Genomic DNA, 25,801 nt, shown 5'->3' with positions numbered 1-25,801 from the left:
TTGTTCAATTGCTAAAAATGCTCACTTCCTCCAAAGATTTTTTGAGCTTATCATTACAAATTCTCAAATTTCAAAAAAAAAAATCTAAATCTTTGAAAAAATAATTTTCAAAGATTACTACTCTTGTACAATGTACAAACCATCGCGCTTGAAGTAAATAATTTTGAAATACGATTGAAGTGAATGATGTGAGGTGACACCCTATATTTGATATTCATGTTAGTAGTAAAAAAAAGTATATAGATATGTTGTAATATGTACAAATTGAAATTAACACATTTCTTAAACATTAACTCACAAGTTTATGAAGTAAGAAATAAAGTAAAAATGCTGATCTCGACAATTTTTATATTTTTAATCGCATTTCCTTGGTCTATTTTATGTTAATTATTTTATTATAAATTTTAAAATACTACTGACGGCGATTACTGCAGGGTAAATAATAAAATAATTGTTCAGCTAGTTTTCATTTATTTGGAAAAATACGGGGTTTCTCTTCTAAGTGAGTTTTTTATTTGTTTATTTTTAATTTGTGGATATTAAAAAATAATATTGCGTCAAATACGGAAAATGCCTAAAAACAAAGTGCAAGATAATGAATTTTCGGATGATAAAAAGTAAGACTAATAAATTTTAGAGAATTTTTAAATCAAAATGAGACAGTTTAATTCAAAATCTCGTTTCTCTGTGAGTAATTACAATCTAATTATTTTTATAAGCTATTGTTCTTAGTTCCAACATCGTAGAAAACTTGGCCCGTTATTTCTGCTACTTCATTACTATATTTATGGCTATGAAATTATCTCGAAATCGAGATATCATAAAATTATGTTCTTCTTTTTTTTCCAAAAAAATAGAAGAAAAAATAGTTTAAATTTTGTATCTCCGAAATCGTAACATTTCTCAAATTTGATTTGCTTATATTACTCTCTTGCTATTATTATTTGATAGAAAGCCAGAATAAAAGATTAATTCATATTTCCTCCACATTCTCTACATTAGCAGAAGGGAATTTCTGTTGATACGAATTATCTGTGAAAAAGTTAATCTAGCTAAATTTTTTCTACATCACTTCCAGTGATTTTGTTATAATTAAAATCTAGAAAATTTATTTTGCTTACTTGTTAGCTTTTTTCGAATTAAAAACAAAAGTAAATTAGGTCTTGCAAGGTGGAATAAAATACCAACGGTATGATCGTACGAATAAAATTGATCAATCACAGCAGTTGAACAAACAATCTTCCATTTTGGCATCTAACTCAAATATTTTTAACATTGGCTTATTTGTAATTTTTGGTTTTTGCTGTTAGTACGCTATTTTACAATAAATTATTCTACTTTTGTTAGAATGTACTTAGTATATCTAATAAAAATATAACTTTTTACGATTGATATTTGAATTTGATTCCATTCTAATTAATTTATTCCACCGTGGGGTTTTTACTTTTGTACTTTTTTCAAATGATGTTCAAGTATTTACTATTCAATAGATCTAATATGAATATTTTCAATTGTTTCAGAAATAAATGCTATAATGAAAAGCGGCGACGCGAGCAAGAGAATCACTACATAGAGGATCTGGCTGATTTAATATCCGCCAGCTTTGCGGACATGAGCTCGCTGTCCGCCGTGAAGCCGGACAAGTGCGCAATTCTCCAGGAGACCGTGAATCAGATACGTCGTTTAAAAGAAGAGGAACGATCTCGTACGCACCTGGAGCAATCAACCTCAGCATCACCAGGAGCCCTTGCAACAAACGCCGTCCAACAGGGTGAAGTTTCTTCGTCGCGCCCGACCGATATATTAGCAAACGATTTTGCACCATTCCTGTTGGAAGCCCTTGAGGGCTTCCTAATAATTGTATCCAAAGAAGGACGTATTGAACAGTGTTCTAAAAATATTGAAAAATACATAAAATTTACGCAAGAAGAGGTGTTACATAAAGACTTTTTTAATATAATACATTTGGGTGATACAGCCCGATTTAGTGCAATTTTAAAGCCGCCTATGTCAGTTGGTTGGAACGGTGAAGATAGTGAATTATCAGCACCAAATCGTTCATTTACGTGTCGTTTTTTAATTAAACCACCAGACGATCGTGAAGCATCATTAGACGAACGTCAACAACGTGTCGACAAATACGAGCATATGCATGTTTGCTCCACGGAAGTACAATATCCACCAAAAGATGAGAATGCCGAAACGTGTTTAATGTGTATTGCACGACGTATTCCACATACAGAAAAAGCAAAAGTTATCTCTGCTGGTGGTTCAGCAGCATTAGAACAATTCTCAACAAAATTAGATACAGACGGTAAAATTGTATCAATTGATACAAGTGCAGTGAGTGCTACGTATACGCCTTACATAAACAAAGGCCTCGTTGGTAGTATTATACAGGAGTTATGTCCGCCGAGCGAAGTGTCAAGAATCAATGCACATCTGAAGGAAGTCATACAAACTGGCAATCCTGTCACTGCTACATTTAAATTACGATTTGCGTCTGCACTTGATAAATATATTAACATACAATCAAAATCAAAATTTTTTAAAAGCGAAGTGGCCGAGCATATTATGTCCACACATTTTATTATTGGTATTGGGTAAGTTGAACCATTTTCGTTTACCCTTCATAGTTTGTTACAATGATCAATAATTTTACAGAGAACATTTGTCATTATATCTTTTGAAAATAACGTTAAAAACTTTTTCACTTTCTACTATGAACGATTTCCCGATATTAGAAAATCAAAAAATTAAATTCTTAGATCTATCGAGAATTGGTTTATCAAAATTCACGTAAGCATGTTTTTGTGAAATCTCTTTATAATGGGTATGAATAGGGATGGCAAGGCAGCGATGTATTGATACTAGATGATACGATATATCGATATAATATCGATTTTGTGAAATATCGGTTTTAAGATATGCTAATAATGATATCGGTGCTGAATTTGCCTTAAAACATTTATAAATAAAGGTCCTCCCGATGGATTACGCAGATTAAAAATAAAACATGCTTTTATTATGCATTTTAAAAAATTGCAAAATTTTAAACGGTACGGAATCTTGATTGTGTGTCCCAATCGCTCTTGAAATTAGTATTTTTCAAAAGACCGACGTTTTCACAAAATAATAGCGTAATAATCATAAGGTGATTTTGAAAATTTTTTTCATTACTCTAATGTCATTAAATCCGACTGATGGATGAGTAACTAAATTAATTTTTTGAAAACATGGTAAAAATAATTTTTTATAATTAATTAATTTTTCACTAATAGTTGTTTAGGTATTAAAAATTGATAATGATTTTAATATACATTATTATTTATCAAAATGTCTGATAACTGATAGGCTTTTAAATAAGAAAATAATCATTTTTTTGTTTAAGATTACGATAAAAATATGTTTAAGGGAGCTGGGACAAATTTCATAAAGCTTTTCTTTCATAAACACAAAATGAAAAAAACAGATATAAAGATAAGAAAAATGCTATAAATTAAATCTTTAGATTTTATTATTATTTTTATTTGATTTTACTAAAGTCAAATAAAGTCGAAAAAAGTCTGGCGTTACCGTAATAATATTCTCTGTTGATATAAAATTTCCTAGTTTGTAACTTCCACATTTACTTCGAATGGTATTGGAATGATTGAATCCTATAAAGATGCAAGATTTACCCAGCTGTCATTTTTGAGCATATTATTGGATTCTTTTGCAAAAACTGAGTCATGAGCCAGATAACCCATTCCATATAATTCAAATATTTTTATTTGCAAATTGTGAAAACATATTTTTTGATCGATCTTGGTAAAAAATGTGTCGATCAATTGTTGAATGAAGAACAGCTGTTTATAATTTTATATATGCAATTTTTGCAATAATAATATTTTATATTTAGGGGGATTTATTTATTTGTTATTTTTTGCATATTCTTCATATTGTATTTGTAATGAAAGATTTACAACCCAACCCCCTTAATAATTGCTTTAATTATAATTGTGAATTCATAATGAGCAACAAAATCTACCTAGTGTCCTGTGCAGTAGTCAGTCAAGAGTGGACACGATAAGTGTGTATTCATTATTTTATGCTGACAGTATTATTTTTATTAACACAAAAAATTTTTATTATTAGCTGTGAAATTTTTTTTTTTTACAAGTGTTCATTGTTTGTTTTAATAATGGAATTCATTTTCTTAGAAAATGATGAAAATTTTTTTTATCATTTTGTTAATTTTGTTGGTTATTGTAACTCAGGTATTTCTATGCAAATTTTCGTCATATAATTTTTAATTCTTACCGGTATTCGGTGTCTATCGGTAAAAGTCTCTCAGCCAGAAAATTTTTTTATTAAATATTTTATTTTATTTTATGAATTCAAAGGTCTTTTTTAAATTTGATTGTTTAGCTTTTAGGTTTCAATTTTAGCAAGATATTTTTGATATTTATTAAAAATTGTTACGTCATTATAGGTAATTTTTGCTTGAAGTAGTAACTAGTAAAATTTATATAATATTTTTTCCTAGAGAATAATCAATCAATCATCTCACAAGCTATCAGAAATGTGGTTTTTAAAACATTCCATTTTTTTTTTCGATTTCTCCCTTTTTGAATTACGCGCCATTTTGACTGTGTCAAAGTCAAACTTGACACCCTTTAACGCAGTCATATACATTTGACACGGATGTTATCATGAAGCTTTGAGGTTAAGTCAAAACATTTGAAAAATTGAAAATCGACCATATGAGATGTGGATGTCATGCCTATGATTGTGGAAACTCATAATCGAAATGTTTTACATAACATTGGTTTGGTTCAATTTTTATGTAATGCATATGATAATAAAATATCAAAGTACATTTGCGTGAATAAAAATTTGTTTTTAGATACTAAACGGCATTGAATCAATCGGAATAGGTTATTTTAAAGTATTTCGTCATTTGGGGTAATGTGTAATTGACTTAGGGAATGACTTGTGGAGTTAATTTGATAAAAATCTTCTATTACGCCTTAAATATTATTTTCTGCCGAGGATAATTGTCCATGTCAATCTTCTCATAAACTTGGAAAGTACTTTTATTGAGTATAAGATCTTAGTGTATACTTCTGTTGTAATTTATGATTTCTCGATTAAAAGTTATTACGTATGTTAGGTTAGGTTAGAGTGACCGTCCTAATATGAAACACACTTAGATCATAGGGTTCGCTGTGATATCGAAAAGAGGATTCGTTCATCCACAGCTACTGCTCTTTGAACCATTTGAAACTGTTTTAGAACAGAAAGAGTGCTTTGACCTCAACGAACTTCAGATCAAAGAGGTCGTCAAAATAAGACTGACTCAAATAAGTTCATCTCCTTATGGCAACAGCTGTACAGCGACATAGAAGATGAGACATCAAGTATCAATTCTAAGAAATTCTCATATTTCGTATACTAAAAAAAGCCTAAGTTTTAACCGTTCTGAAATGTATTTTGAAAAATTTGCTCAGTGAACTTTTCATAAATTGAGAAAATTTGTTATTTCTATTATAATTGACTCGGTAGAGAGCAATGCGTTTAAATTGGTTTGATAGGATCGTTTCGAATCACAGAGATCAAAGTATACAAATTTTGTTCACTAATTTTAGAATTATTAGATTTCAATCAAAGAATATATCACAGATTATAATTATTATAAATCTTAGATATTACAATCTTTACAAAAGGTTATGGGTGGTCGGAAGAGAGCTACGCATAAAAGTTAAAGTTTGAAAGAGACTTTACGAACCGCGAAGATGACAAAACAGTATTTTCAAAGTACGCATTATGAATTTGAAAATAATATGCTTTTGGTTTATTAAATAATTTGAAACGTAAAATATATACTGACAAATCTCTCTTCTATAGTAAAGTATTTTTAATCGAAACAGTAATAAATTGAATTTTTACAGTGAGCTAGACGAGTTAGAAAGTGGCGCTGGTGAAAGTGGTCAAGGAAGTTTAGCAAGTACACCAATCGGTGATCCAGTAATGGCAAGTGTTATGAATGGTGCAACACCGGCATCAATAACATCCGGGGTATCAACTCCATCGACATCGAATACATCTTTAAACAATAATTCATCAACATCGGTGTCATCGTATAATTTATTTACAACACCAGAACCAGAATTTGATTTTCCATTTCCAACATCAACATGGGATATGGATTTAGGATGGGGTGAAGCGTCATCATCATCACGACCAAGTAGTCGACATAGTGCGACAACGACCCCTGTATCAACGCCTACACCGCAGCGACCGCCTAGTGCAAGTCCACATCATGGTGGTTCAAATGTACAACCTTGTGTTCCTAGTCCACATCATCAACAAACATTCGCATCACAACCTCAACCTAGTCCAGCTAAGAGTCAACATAACTTTGGTGCAGGGAGTAGTGGGTTTTCATCGTTTGATGAAACTACCATCAAAATTGAAGATCAGTCACAGTCTTCATCAATATCGACGAATAAAGATTTGGATGAAAGTTTAAATGGGTCTGGTCGATTACGAACGTTGTTATCAAAGAAATCTACGGATTCGTTACAGTCAACGTCTCCATCATTAAGTAATGATAAGAATATGATACGAAATAAACATTGTATTCTGGAAGAATTGTTACATCAAAATGATGATGACGATGAATCGAAACATGATATTAAAATGAGTCCACGAAGTCTAACTGGTGGTATGAGTAGTGGAATTTCATCACATCAACCAAATTTGGAACAACCAAAAGTATCGAGTGGAAATAATCAAATGTTATTAAGGGTAAGTGTTTGTAGAAGTTCCAATCTCGATCTTAGATTTTCCACGATTAGCATTTGAAAATTAAAAAATCCATTATGAACATAAATCTGTCTCTTAAAGTGATAGCAGAAAATTTCAAAAACACAAAATGTTCGGTTTTCAAAACTAAAAACTTTTCTTGAAATATTTTTGTTATCAACTCAGTAGATTTGTTACAATTTCACCTCAAAATCTAAGTATTTCTACTCAAAAATCTAATAATTAGACGTATTTCTTCTAGTTTCCTGCTGTGGCATAATTATTTCTAGTAACTAATTTATACTAAAGTTGATTCGTGATAGTGTATACAGGTGCCCAGGAGCTGCAGCTCATTTAGCCCTGTTACCTAAAATTATTAAAAATCTACCGAACTTATAAACTAAAATTATTAGCTGTCTCGCTACGGACATACTGTTAAAAAATTCTCAAGTTTTTTAATACTTATTAAGAGAATATTATAATTCAAGTACCATAAAAATTTGAAATTGAATGATCGCCTCTAATTTCAGATAAACTTAATTAAAGTTCGTCTCATCATTAACACGGAGAGCATAATAGAAGTTGTGCTTTTAACAAGATTTTTAAATTCTGGAAGATGAATCGATACCTTAAAGATCAATATGATTTTCTTCTTTATTGAACCTATTTAAATTCAATTTGTCTTAAACCAGTTATTACGTAATCTTTTGTAAATTCTTGAATCGTATAGTAGCAAATAGACCTTAATTCAAATCAAAATAAAATCCAATAATAAAATTGAATCTAGTCTAGTATTTGTACATAAAGCTATTTCTTTGAAAGCAAAGCCGCCCTAAGGCTCTACTCACACGATTTAAATTTAGGTTGCAAACTAGTTTACAACTAGTTTTGATATTATTTTTAAATTTTTAAGTAATAGGATTATAAATTTTTTTTTAATTATTTTGTTTTTCTTGCAGTTATTAAATGAAAAAACCGATAATGATGATGCGGAAGCTCGAGCGGGTTTCAAAAAGCAAAGTGAGTTACTCCAGCAACTATTAAAAGACACCGATGAAGATACAAAGCCATCGTACTCATCGTCAAATGATACCCAATCAGCATCTTCTCAAGATGACTCAATATTACGTCGACTTGGCTTTACAAATTCCCCTTCATCGCCATCTCGGAAACGCCCAAACGAAGATGGTAACGATGATCACCAAAACAAACGATTATCAGATGGTACACAAGTCAGTTCTTCTGGTAGCATCAACAGCGGTGCAGGTAACAATGGCGCTCCTGGAAGTAATAGCAACACAAGCAGTAAATTATGTCAAAAGAATAAAATGCTTGCACAATTACTTGCAAAACCATCTGCAGCGACCACGCCAATACCAACACTTCCTGAAAGGGTGATTACAGCTACACCACAAGAGATGTCTCGAGTGGGTGGTGAAATTCGTAAAAATTTCTTGTACAATGCAACTACATCATCAACAAATACAACTAACAATAACGTTGTTTCTGGTAGTGGTCGAGGACGTGGTGCAACACCAGGTGGACCTGGTGGAGGTGTCACACGAACAACAACCAACGCATACATAAATCAAATATTAACAAATCAAAATTTCAATGAAGCAAATCGAGTTCCTACACGTAATAACGCTATTGATATACATAATCAACAATATAGTATAGCCGGGGCACGCAGTCTACAAGGTATTGTAAGTGGTGGTGTACAATGTGTGACAGATAACAATAACATGATGTGGGATTCACAAAATGATAAAATGTTAAGTGATATATTAGATTCGGTAATTGATAGTGTACCAGAAGCATATGTGAATTCTAACACTGCGTTAAAAAGTTTAATTGATGAATTAGAAGCGTTACAAAACAATAATCGGGAAGTGATGATGAATGAAACAATGGCGATTAATGCAATGGCACAATCGTTACGGCAACAATGTGATCAAAATAGTGTGAAAAGCCCTTCATCTCCTGGCCAACAATTGGCAAATAATTTACCTTCTGGTACTCCACCAGCATATTCACCTTCTCCCCAATCTGTAACCACACCCGGAGGGTTTCCTCCTCCACCTGGATATCCTCAACAACAGCGTACACGATTTCCAGTACGTAATCCTCAGCAGTATGCAATGGCGGCGGGTGGTAATTTAACTCAGCAACAAATAATTTTACAACGTAGTAAATACAACTTACAACAAGAACAAAAACGCCGATTGTTGCAACAACAACAACAACAACAATTGTTGATACCATCGAATGCAACCGCGTCCGAATTAAACTCAACGGGTATTGCAAACATTGATAGTTTATTAAATAATACCGTTGCACCAAATGTAAGTTTACAACGGTCATCAAATGTGCCTCCGGATTCACAATTATCACCTGGTTATAATATGCCGGTAACGGCAGCAGGAGGTCAACGATTGCAGCAACAGCCATATTCACCGAGTTATTCACAAACTAGTTTTCCAACAGTGAGTGGTAGTGGTCCTGGTGGAGGGTCTAGATTATCACCATTACCATCACGATCTGGTGGTGTATTTTCAAATGCATCGTCACAACAACAACCGCAACAACCTCAACAACAACAAGTCGTGTGGGGTACTCCGGGTACTCAACAATCGAGATTAGGCTTAACACAACAACAGAATCCTATGTTAAATGCTCAATTAACGGTAAGTTTTATTCTACACAATATTTCAAGCTTCATCAGTATCATTCGCTGAATTGATAAAGAAAGGTCATTGAGTGGTCCATACATGGTTGGAATGTGTAAAATGATTAAACTAATAGGTCCCTCCAGCTAAAAATACTCTTTTTCTAGCGTTAAAAAAAAAAAACTAAAATAATTATTTTTTAGACACTTTTTTGGCAAAGAGCATACTATATTAGAATAACATAATTTAACAACAATCAGTAGTTTGTTACACATGACATTTTCTTGACAACAAGCACACTCAGAAAAACATAATTTGGCAACAAAACAGCTGTTTGATTATAAATCAAATAAGTTATTAACAATTTTGGTTTATAATTTACTTCTGTGGTACTGAGAAATTAACATTTAAAGTCTATAAAAAATAACAGTAAAAAAATTTCAAATTTTTATTTGGTCTAAAAAAATTAATCAATTAATTTGACTTGTCTTTCTCTTTGTGTATCCAATAAGGAAACTTTAAACTTTATCATATTTCTTACTTTTTTATGTAGAGTTTTGTGTTTTTTAATTATATAAGAAACAGTTAGCAATATTAACTTGCCAGAATAACTTTTTGGCACCCGAAATGACGGTAATTTTTTATCTAATTATAATGTTTATTTAGGGAGCGAATTATCAAAATCGATCATTTGCGAGTGTACAAAGGGGCGGGGCGGGTGGTCAGATGAATCCTGTACAACGAAGTGGTTCTGTCGGTGGTGGTATGGTTGGTAGTCCTGGTTCAGCATCAGGTGGTGGTAATTCACGCCAATCACCATTTCAAAATACAGACTCATATCAAACGAGCGGTAATGGTGGTCCTGGTAATCATTCACCGACAACTGTATCAGCACCATCGTACAATAATTATCAACAACAACAATTACAGCATCGATTGCAACGAACAATTAGTGCACCACCTCCAACAGCTACCACACATTTACCAGGTAATTATTAACATTTTTTGCTCGTTCGAATCTACAAATACATTTTTCACAACAATACAAAAATTTCAAATTTTTTTGAATGAGTAAAATTTTCCAAAAATTCTTATAAATATTTTAATTAATCGAAAGATTATTCCATTCTTGCAACTTGTAAAAGATAATCGATAAATGAAAAATTTTAATTAGTAAATGGTTACTTCCTTGTGAAAATTTTGTTTTTTTCAACTTTTTCTTGCTACATATACTCTGCGTCACAAAATATGCACAGGTTTTATCATTCTAAGTGATACAGCTATAACATATCATATAGTAATATCAGTTAGAATGGTAAAACATGTACAGATTTTGTAGCGCAGAGATACATTACCTTCAACTTGAACAGCGAAAAAAGAACGTCAGGTTGATTTTTAAAAAAATATATAATATTCAGAAGAGATAGGTTTTATTAAAAATTTATGAAAGTGTGGATTCTGATATTTTGTTATGAGAAAATCAAGTTTGTGTTTTTGAAAATAGGCCTTTAAATAAATGTTTAAGCCACTGCTTTCTTTCATTATTGATTGCTCATATTTGATAAGCCTGAGTTCTAACGACTTTGAATCAGAAGAGACATTTGATTTTCTTAATCAGAACTATCAAAATCCATATTTTTAGAAAAATTGAGTACAACTCATTCTCTACAAGGATGTGGCATTATATACCGTATATGTATACAAATTAATTCGATATAAAATTGATATTGAAAAAAAACTTTTGGGTATGAAATACTGAGAAAATTTTTGGAATATTTTATATTTTCATAATTTAATTAAATAAGTTAGATCATTATTTTTTTTAAATTTGTTGAGTGTACAAACAATATAAATTTTTATTTTTGGTATTAAAACAAAATAATATTAACGTTTTAAAAGCCTGCAATATTTTTGTATTTGAGTAGTAGATAATGAGGAATGTCATAATTATACAATGAGGGTTCTTGATTATTTAAAATTTTCAAGCATGACCCTTTCAAAATTTAGATTAATATTACTTTTTTTTTGGAAAACGTTGAAATAGAACGGACGTTTTGCTATGCTATGAAATCAAGACATATACAAAAATGGAGGATCATTCATTATACATATATATATATTTACATATTTTCAAAATAGATTCATTATTTTTAGTATTTTCTGAATCTTTATTGTAAAAAAAAAAACAATTTGAATAATTGTCCATTCGTGGATTACTGTTACTGCGTTTTACTCAAAAATTCACAAGGCTACCTTGCAACTAATTATAGTATACAAGCGATGAAATAGCGTAAGTAAAGTAAAATAAAGTTATTAAAATTTTAACGAAATAATGAATTACCCTTCATTTTTTAAACAAAGCCCCTTTTACAATGATTCTCAAATTTTTGAATAATTTTATTTACAAAATATAATTTAAAAAAAAAAAAGAAAAGAAAAGTAGAACGTATAAATTTTAAATAGTTATTTTGAATTTTAGTAAAATATTCTTTTTTTTTTGAGTATGTGCAAATTAATAATTTTTTTCCACTCACTTTTTACGACTTTCAATTATTATTTAATATTTTACGGTGCAGGTCTGTTGTAGAAAATTATTATTTTCTTTTTCAAAATTTTTGAAGTGCATGAACAAAAAAGATTTTTTCATATATAATTTTAATATAATATAATATTTAATTTATTTTATATACAGGGTGTAACGATATGTGATGTTAATAAGAATACAATTACGATAAAAGTCTCTGGTTGAATTAACAGCCAATTCATTTATTTGTATACATAAATTATATGTCGTTTCAATCCATATTGTCGTACTATCTTAACTAACATCATGAACCATTACACTCAGTGTTAATATTTTTTAAAGTATTTCTTGAGCATTTTTCTTTATGCAATTTTGGTGAACATTTTTAATACGCCTTTATTATTATTTTTAACAATTATCAAATTTGAAACGCGTATTTTTCTTAAGATGATTTTTCAATAGCAAATAAACAATATAACATCATGTTTTTCTTAAATTAATAATCTTCGAAATCAGATAATTTATCAATATAATTAACAAAGTCGTAATGTAAAGTGAGAACGTTTCCCTGAGTAATAATATTCTAATCTTATAACAGTTTTCTCAAACAATACATTCTTTAGAGAATCGATGTTACCGGTTGTCATTTTTCACGTAATTAATTTTTAATTACGTAACGCAATTAATTTTAATTCGTATTGTCTAAAAAAATTAAAACTGAAAAATCATTTTAATATTTTTTTTTGTAAAAATTTTAATTTTTCAAATCGAAATAATCTTGAGAAATACAATTTATTTTTGTAAAAATCAAAAGAAAGTGAAATTCAACTTCTAGTGTTATGAGTAAATCTGACTGATTACAGGTGGCCTAGGTTCCCCAAGGCATCATTACCCTCATCCAAATCCTCATCATGTACAATCCCCATCCCACCCACATAATATGGGCCCACCATATCCCCATTCGGGGCAGCAGGGCTACGATTCAGTGCAGTACTGTTATGATCAATCGAGCTTACAGTTAGCGTACAATGGGGCCGATCGGGGTAGAGCGCCCCCGTCACAGGGTGGTAAGTTTGCAATATCACCACCAAAAAGAAAAAAAAAAAGATTCAACACATAAATATCACAACATAATAAAAAATTTTCCTACCCCAAACACTATCGCAAAAAGATTAGGGTGCAATTTATCAAAAATCGCCTCTATCAATCAATCATCAATTTTGCTAACTTAACTTATTATAATTTCAGTGTGCTAAACAAATTCGAAATCCATTTGCTGTGCATTGCATATTTGTTCATCATATTTACAAAACATTTCAACCCATTTCATATTTTCACTTTCATTATTTATTTATTTATTTATTTGTTAGTCAAACAGATTGTACAATCATTTCACGATGTTTATTTTTACGAAGTATTTTGACAGTTTTTAGCAATGCTTTAAATCAAACGTTAAAGAACATATAAACAAGCTTAAAAATACAAATAAATAATTTTAAAAAATGTACAAAATGCCAAAAATTGTACATACGTTTTCCGTTTTTGTAAAATTATCTAACGATTAAAATCAATTAATTTATGAGGAAACACGCTTAAGAGACATTAAATACAAAACTAACAAAAAGTTTGTTTCTTTAAAATATCTTTTTTAATACTTTTGATCATGTGAAAATTTTCAAAATAATTCTTAACTTATTTAAATATTTTTTTGGACGAGATCTTCAGATTATCTAACGCCTATTCAGATGATCTAACCGGGGAACTGTAGGAATCTGTATACAACCCAAATTGGTGATAATAATTGAAAGCTTACTCGGTCACCGATATTGTGTACTTACTACTTATCTACAGTGCTATGGAAATCGGAAAACAAAAATAGAACAGTACATGCTCTTCAATGAAAAATTAATTGTAATCAGTTGTAATGAAAGAAAAAAGATTTTACCATGCGACAACTAGTGTCATAAAATAGAACCACGATAACTGACTCAAACTGGATTTCAACAAGCGTTGAATAAATAGATCTATATTTTGAAACTATAAAACTATAGTAATTTACAACATTTTCTTAATAAAAGGGAACTTTTGGAATATAACGAATACGGAGAATAATTATAATTAAGGGTAGTTCTTATATAAAACTCTTCTTTAAATTTAAATGTTTACTACAGACTAAAAATTATCTTTAATTATTATACATAAATTGATCTATTTAAAATTAAAATTTGCAGTTTTCTCAATCCTTTTCGTTAAAAGCATGTAAAATTTCTTCACACCCATTGCAGTTATTTTCTATTAAATTAAGAATATATGTCGATCTCGATTGAATTAGAAAAAAATAAAAATTTAAACAAAAAAGATTTATTAAACAAATTTCTGAATTCCTATATGTATAAATTAATAAGTGTTCAGTTTCAGAACTTCTTTAAGAACCCAGAATTATTTTAAAAACTGTCAAAATATGATGAAATATCCTTCATTAAATTTTTTAATCAAAGTAGAAACAGTTTAAAAATTAAAATGATTATCATAGATTAAAAATTAATCTTTAATAATAGTAATTAAAAAATAAAAACAATTTAGCAAATTCAAAATTTGAGCACAATAATTAATTGTGCTGCATTTTAGCACTTCACTCGTGTCTACAGCTCGCACCACAATTTGTGATTAACTCTATAATATAAATGTTGGTCGGAATTAATAAACACCTAGTGGGTTTTTAGTCCTTTTGTAATCCTTAAAATAAAATAAAAAAATCCCTAATTCCATTTTTTCCATTGTGTTAAATGTTTCATTAGAATAATAATCCTAGTACCCAAAATAAATGGAAAAATTGTTACTCATTTTAGTTAGATAAATATTCTAATACCTTATTCTTTGCTTATGTTACTAATATTTTTAGTTTAGTAGTTGGTGGAAAACTTGGGAAAATTTTAACAAATCCAAGTGTTTTCATAAAATGCTCGTTTTTCTTATCTCAAATCATAAATTAATCTTTTCATTTTTATGTATCTATGTGCATGCTTCTTGCCTTCTAATTTCCAGCATAAATTAGTTTAGAGTTTTTTTTTTTTAAAATAAATCATCTTTATTGTTTGTGATGTTTCTTTGTTTTATTTTAGGGCAAAAAGAAGCATTTAAAGTGCGTTTCATTAAGTTTTAGCAAGACAGATTTATTACTATTATTACTGTGAATTACTCCTGACAAAAAAGCGTTATTTATGAAGTAATCAAAAATGTACTCGCTAAGTTTCGTTAAAGTGGACAAACAGTGACACGCAAAGATAATATTATAAAATGGTTGATATTATCTTTCTAAATACATCATGCAAATGGTATTTCTTTGTCAAAGTATTAAAGCAGATAATACACCTTTGATTAACATAATTACATTAAGAAACTAAAGATTTCATCACTTCTTAATTTGGGGGTTGTTGAGTTTATTTGGGAGCCGTAATAACGCTAAAATAATCTCTAAGATTAAATATATCAAATTCTGAATGATATTTTAGAAGTCTCTTTTTATGATTCCCTCCAAACTTCTTTAATGAGACTCAATTTTTCCCACTACACATATCATCGTGCAAATGAAATGTTGTTGTGCATCCAGCTATTATTAATAACAAAAATATGAGAGGGCCATTTGATTCACATACGTGAATCAAAATAGTCAGATGAACTTTGAAATAATACTTACATTTATCTCTAAAAACACACATTAGTTGCAACGCGTGGATGTATTAAACTGGCATGTGTTTCGATCGCCAATATTAAATAGTAATTTTAAATTTTGTCTCAGCTTAGAATTTTATTATTATAAAACGCACTCAAAAGGTCATTTAAAGTCAATAATTTTGTCTCTGCATAGAATTTTATTATTGTAAAACGCACTCTAAAGGCCATTTAAAGTCAAAAGTTTTGTCTCAGCATAGAATTTTATTCTTGTAAAATGCATTAAAAAGGCCATGTTTTATACACGAATAAAGCAAAGAAATTAATTTTATGAAAATCAGTTGATCAAAGCCTTATTTTGTATCCGGTTAATTCTGAACCACAAAATTTTTAAAGTAGTTTTTCTTTTTTTTAATAACTGTAGACTATAATTCAATCTAAGCATGCTGAATTGGATCTCTTATTTTAGATTAAATACTATCGAACGATCAATGTAATAATTTTGGGAATGTTCCGAAAATCTTCAAAAAGAGGGTTGCTGAAAACTCGTGCTGTTGAGGCATTTTTAGATATCGCGTTGCTCCAATTATAGCTAATGGAACCTAAGCCTTTAGACTTTGACGTTTGGTGATGGCAAATATAAATGTTAGAATCCAACCAGTGAACCTTTCTATCAGTTACGATTAGATTTATTTTTTCGTTGGAAATTTCTAATTTTCTAATTTTACACCTTACCACAGTAACATACGGTACCGTGTGGTTTTAAATTTTTAGTTCAGAATTATCGGATTCGAAAAGAAAATCAAGCAACGTTTTTTAAATATTCGAATTAATGTACTTTAGGTGGAACAACAAATAATAATATGACGTCAACCTCGGAATTTGTACGACAAGAATTGCGTGCTGTAGTGGGGGCTCGAACCAATCAACAAGGTGGAGCTGGTGGCGGTAGTAATAATGGTGGGGGTGTAAATCAACAACAATCACAAAATCAACGTGGCGTAACGCAACAACAAACACAACAAAATACAATACAACTGCCAGGTGGTCAACAAGTCTCTGCTGCGGATTTGGAAACATTAGGTTTAGCTTATGAAATGCCACCTACTGGTAAGCAATCGAACTAATTTTCGTTTATCAAATGGGTTTAAAATAATTCTTTTATGTATATGTTGGTTTAAAATTTTATTGAACAAATCGAATTTTTAATACAAATAGCAGCGTTAAATTATTTTGGGCGCTTGCTTATGTTATGAAACAAAATTGGGGATGTGTTATTTTTTGGTGATGGATGTACAAAATTGTAAATATTTTTTGAGATAATAAATATTCGATTTGTTCAAACTCAAAAAAGATACTTTGTAAATACAAATTACTCTACTTTTGGGGCAAATCATTTATATTTTTGGCAAAAAAGTTATGTACAAAGTGCATTTGTTCAGGATTCGAATCTCCTGTTAAATAATTTTATTTTTGAACTCAGTGCGCGAGAGGTATTAATTCTCAAATATTGATTTTATTTTACGTATTTTCTAATAATAGAAAATTGCTTCCAAATCATTTTTTTAACTACTCCTCACACACTGAGAGATAAATAATTCATGCGGAGAGGTAACTCGCGTGTGTGTAACATTACATACAAAATAATATGTCGTTTAGGTGCAAGTGATAGCCCCAAACTCTGGGGCACAATGGGAAGCAATGATATCGGGTCAATGTCTCCGCAAGCCAGTGCCACTCTGTCCTCTTCCTCAAGGGTAAGCCCCAGTCTTTCTCATTCACATTAAAACAAACATTATAATTTGCTCTTTAATTTTTTGTTTTCCTGAAATTTTTTTTCTTTTTCTGATGCTTTTTGTATTTCTTATGATTTTACTTCAATATTTTTTGTGTTGCCATTTTGTTTTATTGCTTTTATTGTCTTTTTTTTAATTCTCTTTTCGATAGAACATCATTTGGTTTATTTAAAGCTTTTTTACCCTTTATAAAAATTTTGTTGCATAATAATTTTTCATTTTCTTTAAATAAGCTTGTCAAAATATTTTTTAAGGCACTGTACATACTTTATTAGTATTATTTTTTTAGATGTATTTTGAATTTTGTTATATTACCAATTTCGCACTTTTTGTTTCTTACTTTTATATTATTTGTATTTGCTTCAATTGTTTTAAAATAATTTTATATTTATTTTTGAAAAGTTAAACTTTTATAGTTCAGTTGAAGTGCGCTGGTTCGGCCAGAGAAGGTAAGGAGTATCACAAAAAACGGGTACTTTTCATATAATTTAGAATTCTGAACCTGAAATTGAACAAAAAATGTAAAATAAAAGTAAATATTAAATGACCGTCCTGCAATTCTAATGAAATGCTTTTAAAGAATAATGTTTAACAATGTTTAACCAAAACACATACGGGTTGACACAAATACGGATGGAGTAGATAAATTTAACAAAATTTAAAAGTAACTTAATCCACTTCTTAAGTAAAAAAATCCGAAAATTTAACTTTTGGTGCACCCTGGATTTTGCGAACTGGATTCTGTTGTAATGCTACGTAGTGAAACACAGTTTTCTGTAACGAAATACATAACACTACCCAACAGAGTTTTTTTTTTCGTTTAGCAAAACCAGAGAGAGTTTACTACTTGTCTAACTAAGATAAATCAGATAATCTAACGGTTAATATTTTAAACTTGACTCTGTGAAATTAAAGAAGGCTTTCAAACCTTTGTTTCGTTCTCTTTCATTCTTAGTTGATTTAAATTATTTCAAAACGTTTCTAGGTTGTAATTTGTAATTTTTTGTAATCTCGTCCATAGCAGCTTTTTTTAAATGAACTATAAAAGATTCGCTTTTATCAAATAAAAATAAATTAACAATTTTGTAAAATTATAAAATTTACTATTGATTTAAAGAATTTCATTTATCTGGGTATAGTTGCAGTATCAATACCCCTTAATTAAGAGTAAATTAAATTACCAATCAATTTAGTTCTTGACATTTAAATTAAAGAATTGGGTTGGTAAATTCTTGAAATATTCCTATTATTCAATCTAACATTACTTATAATTAATTAGAACTGAATTTAGTTCTTATTAGTTATGAGTTATTAAATTAGTTAAATTTCAAAATAAGGATATATGATGAAATAGCTTAAGGATTTATTAGTCCTGCCAATAGCCAATCAAGTATATGAAATGTTAAGATTAAATAATTATCAAGTTCAATTTTTTGAATGTATTTTTGATGCATTTTCGATTGAAATAAGACAAACTAATATTTGTATTTAAGTCAGTACTACTGAGTATATTTTTAATTCAGGTGTTGGGATTATTATGCCTTAGTTAATACTACTAATATGAGCATTAAACTCGGGTGTAGCTGATTTTATCAATGTTTTTTCACAGTAAAAAAGAAAGATAAAAATCATAATTTCTATATTTTTATTATTTAAAATAAAAACAAGTATAATAACAAACACAAATACATTATGACAAGAGTTAAACCCTCTGAGGCTACAATGTGTTTGTCCATTACTAAATTAGATTTTTTCAAATTAAAACTAATATAAAAGAATATTTTTACAAAAAGTAAAAGAAAAAAAATATCTGCCTCAGCCTGGGTTAGTTAGTGAAAGTCATATTTCTACCTTTAGGACCCAAACAACATTTATCTTAGGAAATTTTTCAATCATTTTGTTTTTAATTAATTCGAAATAAATGAGATTATTTCTACAACCCTTTCTTATGGTAAAACATCCTTACAGACTAGATTAGACACTGCAACTATACCAAAATGTAGTTATCTTTTGTTATCAAATAATGTATTTTTTTTCCGACGGTCTTAGCATCAATATTTTTTCTAATTATTCTTTCAATATTTTTCAGACTATTATGGAAGAAACAACCAGGGCAGGTGATCAAAATTCATCGTTGTTACAAAAATTATTATCGGAATAAAAGCAAAGTTATAAACGAAAATAATATTAAAAGAAGAAACTTTTTGTTGTGAATATTATTATCTTTTTAAAAGAAACTAGTGTTGTTGCATTATAAATATACAAAAAAAAAAAAGAAAAAAAAAAACAGACTACTGTAGTAATATAAAAAACAAAGTTTAATATTTAAAAAAATAAACTATTATATTTTGGTGTAAATAAGATATTTTGATCCTCTCAAAACGGTATATAAGATATAAATTTATATATATATATATAAAATAAGTGATGAATTATGATGATGAAGAAGATGATAAATGATAATGAAAGAATATTGTAAACACTTGATACCAATATTCGTTAAGCTAAAAAAAAAATTATATATATTACAAAAAAAACAAATATATAAAAAAAATAATATAATATATATTATTGAAGTATGCGTATAATATTTATGAATTTAATTATATCACAAAGAGTTAAAACACAACCGCATTTTTATCATCTTTCTAGTTTATAGCTACTTCGTATGAATCGCTTACACAATGAATCTAACAAGTAATAGAAATAAATATTGATTGAACTTCAATAATTGAAATAGTCTCAAAGACATTTGCTCTTCGCAATTTAACCAGTATTTTTATTATTACATGTTAGATCGATTACAAAGAGATTAAAACTGCGGTTGCGAGACATTGTATAATTAATTAATTAATCAATTATCGAATAATATTTAAATAATATTTGATAAGATTTTATAAATGATTTTCTATTAAGCAGATTTTCATATCTCGCATTTTTTTAAGGTGTTGAATAAGAGCTACAGAGTTATGTCTCAAAAAAGCTTGAACTTGGAGTCTTAGCTTTTGTTTTAAAGAAAGTTTTCGTACGGTAGGGAAAGGTCAAGAAAAATATTGGATTTGGAATGATTAGATACTGTATCTTCTCCCATCTAATCCATAATTGCAGTACTGTTTTCGATACATATAATAAATGACAATTTTTTTCAAAAATTTCAATAATTAAAACATGAATAATTCCTTATTATTAATGCCGGTTACTTAGAGTTTTTTTTTTTCCATTAAATCATTTAAATTTGAGAGAAGTATACTTAAAGAAGAGAAAAACTTTAAGTAACCGCTATTAATGATAAGCAATTATTCATGTTTTAATTATTAAAATTTTTGAAAATCATGCTTATTGCTTAACATCTGACCAATTAAAATTTCGAAAGTTAAAATAAAAATCTAGTCGCATATTTTTTACTAGATCTAAGAGCACTGTTTAATAGAAAATTGTACTAAAATATTTATCAAAATAAATCTGTATAGAGTATTCTTCCTAGTAAATGTTCAAAAAAATATGATTCAAATCGACACGAATGTTTAAATTGATATAACAATAATATTTCAAAAATAAAATAAATATAAAATAATAAAAAATCGAAACACAAAATATTTTTATACAAATCATAAACGTCATCAATAATTCGAGGAAAATATTTAGTGCCCTATTTGACATACCTCTAAATAATGTGCCTGTAAATTTAAAAAAATACACAAAACTATAGATGTGCATTTTTCATTTTCATTTTCTATTTGTCGGTGTAACACTTCGAAATATTTATTCACCTTTTTCGATGTTTAATGTTTGAAAAATGGAACATTGTGAGTGAGAAAATCGTATTTTTATATTTAAAAAACCATAAATTTTCAGTTTCTTTACACGTCATAGTGCTTATTTTCCTATGTAATAATTTGTTAATGAAAATTGTAATGTTTATCAATCTGAGAAATCCGTACGAAAGTGCAAATTTGTCTGTCTGTATGGTTTTTTCAAAGAAAATGAGAAACTAGCGTAGACTAAAACTAAGTTTTTTTAATTTCAAGTGGGGAAAATTTTCATTCATTTATAAATGATATGTTAATGTAAGGCGATGAAATTTTAAAATTTTTCATAAATAATCGCCAAATTAAAGCAAACTTGTCGCATAAATATTGAAACAAAAATATTTAAGCGTTTTGGCATAGTTAATGTGACAGCATCAGGTAAACATTGTGTGACCTATAAAGTGTAACTGATATTCGATTACTATTCGGATTGTACTATTCGTATGTGGAACTATGTTAAAAGCGTCAATTTTTTTGTTCTGATATTTAATTAAAATTTCATAATTATCAAAATAATATTTATTATAAATAAAATAATATATTTTATATACAAAATTGGGTAATTCTATATTTTAGTTGCAAATTTTACAAAAAAAAAAAAGAAAATACAAATTTTGTTGTGCTACCAAAAAATAAATTAACCAGCACAATTTGAACTGAAAAATATATTTACAAAAGAAAAATATTTTTTCATGAAATAAAACAACAAATACCAAAGCAATTTCAGTGAAAACAAAAGCCTTAAAATAAAAAATAAAAAACAGTATTTTTTTAAAATAGATTTTTATGTTGGTAGTTATTTAAAAAAAAAAAAATGTATTTATTCACAATTTTTATAGTAATTAATGAATATTATTTGTAAATTATTGTTATATCAAATTAATAAAATACGTAAAATATTAAGGTGTCTTAGTCTGAAACAAGTGATTTTTTTTTTCAAATACTAAATTAGAAAACTATCAGGATCTTTGCTGGACTACTAGATCTTAATGTGGCATGACTACACTACCGAGGTAATTTTGTTTTTCGATTGAATTATGACCTAAATTTAATTGTTCTGATTTCAATTCAGAAAAATTATACTAAACATTCAAATTGTTTCAAAGTTAGAAAATCAAATGCTGAAAAATAGTATTGTATAATGCATTTTTTTTGAAGAAATCATTCCTGAAAAAATTAGGGCGTTAAGTTTCATGTCAAAATATATTAATTAGAAAATGAAATATCCCAGTTTCGGATTGCATCGTATCAAAACTGCTTTTAAATCGGAAGTTAAAAGTACCGATCATTTTGAATGTTTTCCAAAAAATTATGAAGAAAATTATACAAAAAGTTTGCATAGCTAAGACACCTTTATTTGAAAAAAAAGTAAACCAAAGTTTTTGTTTAAATGATTAAAAATAAATATTAATACGCATACGTTTGTCTACATGGTACCTCAATGGTATTAAGCAAAGTACCACTGGCTGTCTTATATTGTAAGCAGAATTTAGGTATATATATATACATATATACAAATATATATACATATATATACATTGCACTTGTAAATTGTTTAAAAAATTGTCTTTTTCTAGCTCTCAGCACACACAAACACATCCACACATACACACACATACATACATATATATTCATAAAAATCGTTAAGTGGAAAAAATAAAATTCAAAATTTCAATTTTTGGAGTAAAATTTCTCTAGTTTAATTATGAAAAGAAACACGATACGACAAAGAAAAAAGATATTAAATATTTGACTGAAACGGAAAGATATTGTGAATTAATTAATAGTTTGTCCAAATGTTTGCTGGGATATTGTTGATTCCTATTTCGATTCACTGCCAGGTGCTGTAGATATCTGATGAATTCCTTCTCATTTATAATTAAACTGTAGAAATATCACTTCAATTAATGTGATGGTAAGCGCGATATCAAATTTTATTTTTAATACTCGCAAAAATTTTTATTTTTTATCACAATTCTGTTATATATTTTCCAATAGTCTCCTCATGTGCAATTCATAATTATTTCTGTTTTTAAATAATGTTTTTAAATATAATTTTACACAACCCTTGTACAACACAACCCCACACGAAAATAGGCATTCTGGAATAATTTTTATGCTGATTAAAAAATTTTTTTTAACTATTTTATTTTATAATTTAATAATCAAGATGTCGTATTTTTGAACAGACCTTGTTTGTTGTATAGATAAAAAAGGATAATGTGATATCTTGAATTAATGCTATGCTAACCTTTCTGAAAACAAACTACTCCAACACAAAATATTTTGGTCGTCTTCCTTTTTTTTAAACAAACAACTGAATGCCACAGATACTTTTTTTATAAAAGTTCAAAAATTTCATGAAACTTGAAATTTTTGTAACTTAATTCTTTTTTTATTTTTACTTTACCAAAAAAATATAAACAAATAAAACTGTTACGTTTTATAAATATATTTAAAATAATATAAAATTTATTAAGAAGAAATTTTGTTATAACGAACGTCAAAAATATGGATTGAATTTTCACTGCTATTTGTTTCATGTTTTTGCGTAGGAATTAATTTTATAAATATAAATATTTATATTACTTCATGAAAGTTTGCTAAAATTCTATACAGCCAAATGTAGAAAAACAGCACCTTCAAACAAAATTTAAAAAAATTTATAAAATGTATTTTTTTAAGGAATTATTTCAATAATAACAACAAAAAATTAGTAGATTACATCTCAATTTCACTAAAAGAGAATGTAATTATTAGAAAAATATCCGAACGATTTCTAAATTATTTTTAAGATTTTTGACTCAACGAAATTTAGCTCCGTTTAGAACACTCTTAATATAACTAACAAAAATTGTGATATTTTGATAATTCCAATTGCCTATACATTTTAAAATTGAATAATAAAAACTCTCAGATCCGTTCAGATATGAAAACGAGTGTTGCTTACTGTCCAACGCCAAATTAGATTAAAAGCTGAGGATGATTGCATACACACAGAAGTACTATACGTTTGATAAATCATTTCGCATGCTACATCCATGGATATGAGAGAGTACATATGGAGTGTAGTTATGACTTGACTAATGCATTCGGTCTTTATACATTCGATCTTACACCCATACAAACAAGTATACTAGCAAAAATATGATAGTATCTTTCTTAAAAACATTGCTTAATGTATATGTACTTTCTTTCTGTTAGCTTTCTATTTATGGTAATTGAAGAAAAAATTGTTTCCCTGTTGGTAATCAGGTTAACTTTTATAATCAAGTCCTTCATTTATAGATTCGATCACTATTTCAAAGTAATTAAATTTTTTTTGTTTTGTTGTTGCTATTTTTGAAGGCTCAGTATACTGCAAAATTAAAACAAGTTAGGTTCAAAGAAAGTTCACTTCAAACAAATTTGACGTACGTAATAATAATAATGTATGGAACGCATTTCAGAAAAAACCTGAAATTCATTTACAATTGTTAATAATTATCGTTATTAATTAAAAGAAAAAAAAATTGTATCTAAAAAAATTATTGCTTTTGAAAATATCATTTTGTAAATATTATTTCATATATTTTTCTTTTTTTTGTTAATAGTGATTTTTAATTTTTAAATGTGGTCGTCATCGTTAATTTTTTTATCTTTTGTTTTTTTTTCTTTTATTTTTTTTTGCCACGCTGTTCATTTTTTTATTATTATTAATTAATTATAAATACTATTATTATTATTATTATTATTATATTATTATTATTATTAATTATTATTATCATATTATATTAATTATTTTTAATTTTATTATTTGTGTTGGTAACGTTGAATTTTTTTCTATTATGTGTAAACTTTTAATAAATAATGCACTGAGTTGAATTTTTGTGTTACACGAATCCCTAAAAACGATAAACGGAAACTTACCCCAATATATTGGGGGGTGTGAATCGTCGTGTGTATTTTGTTACACAAGATGCCTACAAAACTCAGCCCAGTTCGTTGTCAACATACAAACAATTAAAAAAAATTTATCTTAGCTAAGAAACAAACCTTTTTTTAACGAAAACAAATTTATATTTAACTTAAATCTAGAGTTGTGTATGTACGTCGCGTTGTCGTGCATCTCTAATATTTTTTACAGATTTTTCCTCTATTTACGTGAAAACAATAAAAATTATTCGATATAAAATGGTCGTATACACACAATTTTGCGGCCAATTTGTTTTACAAGGTAAGTTAATATTATTATCTTGTGTATGGTGTGATGATATTTTTTTGAATAATTTATTTTTAAATTAATAAAATACGTCGAAAGTAATTAATAATTATCAAACTATGTCTATTTTCTTAACTTTTTGACATTATTTGTGGCTTTCTCAGGTCTCTCAAAGTAGAAAATACAAAAAATAAAATTTCAAATGTAATTACTTACGTGCGAGTGTAATTATATGTTTCATCGGAGTCATCAATCGTGATAACGTAGCGAAACATTCAATGAATTTGGAATCGTTTTTTACATTTTCAATTATATCTTTTTATTATTTTATCATTGAAGTA

The 25,801-nt window shown here is 28.2% G+C and overlaps 1 protein-coding gene across 6 annotated transcripts in view; it reads left to right on the top strand.

Annotated features, from left to right (window-relative positions):
• LOC123290835 (nuclear receptor coactivator 2) overlaps window positions 1–19,679 on the top strand; it is a 227,487-nt gene extending 207,808 nt beyond the window's left edge. For 4 of the 6 annotated variants that reach the window (XM_044871174.1, XM_044871172.1, XM_044871173.1 and 1 more), the window contains exons 3-10: window positions 1,521–2,603; window positions 5,934–6,792; window positions 7,749–9,476; window positions 10,125–10,446; window positions 12,846–13,049; window positions 16,498–16,764; window positions 17,314–17,411; window positions 19,540–19,679. In XM_044871174.1, the coding sequence (XP_044727109.1) occupies window positions 1,521–2,603; window positions 5,934–6,792; window positions 7,749–9,476; window positions 10,125–10,446; window positions 12,846–13,049; window positions 16,498–16,764; window positions 17,314–17,411; window positions 19,540–19,611 (4,633 nt within the window). In that variant the 3' untranslated portion in view covers window positions 19,612–19,679. The remainder of the gene's footprint in view (window positions 1–1,520; window positions 2,604–5,933; window positions 6,793–7,748; window positions 9,477–10,124; window positions 10,447–12,845; window positions 13,050–16,497; window positions 16,765–17,313; window positions 17,412–19,539) is intronic. The other 2 variants (XM_044871176.1, XM_044871175.1) reach the window with 2 other exon arrangements.
• The last annotated feature ends 6,122 nt before the right edge of the window (window positions 19,680–25,801 follow it).

This window comes from Chrysoperla carnea, chromosome 1 (genome assembly GCF_905475395.1).
Source record: "Chrysoperla carnea chromosome 1, inChrCarn1.1, whole genome shotgun sequence".
Lineage (NCBI taxonomy): Eukaryota > Metazoa > Arthropoda > Insecta > Neuroptera > Chrysopidae > Chrysoperla > Chrysoperla carnea.
Note: the sequence above shows the minus strand (reverse complement) of the source record. Positions and strands in the feature narration are given on the sequence as shown.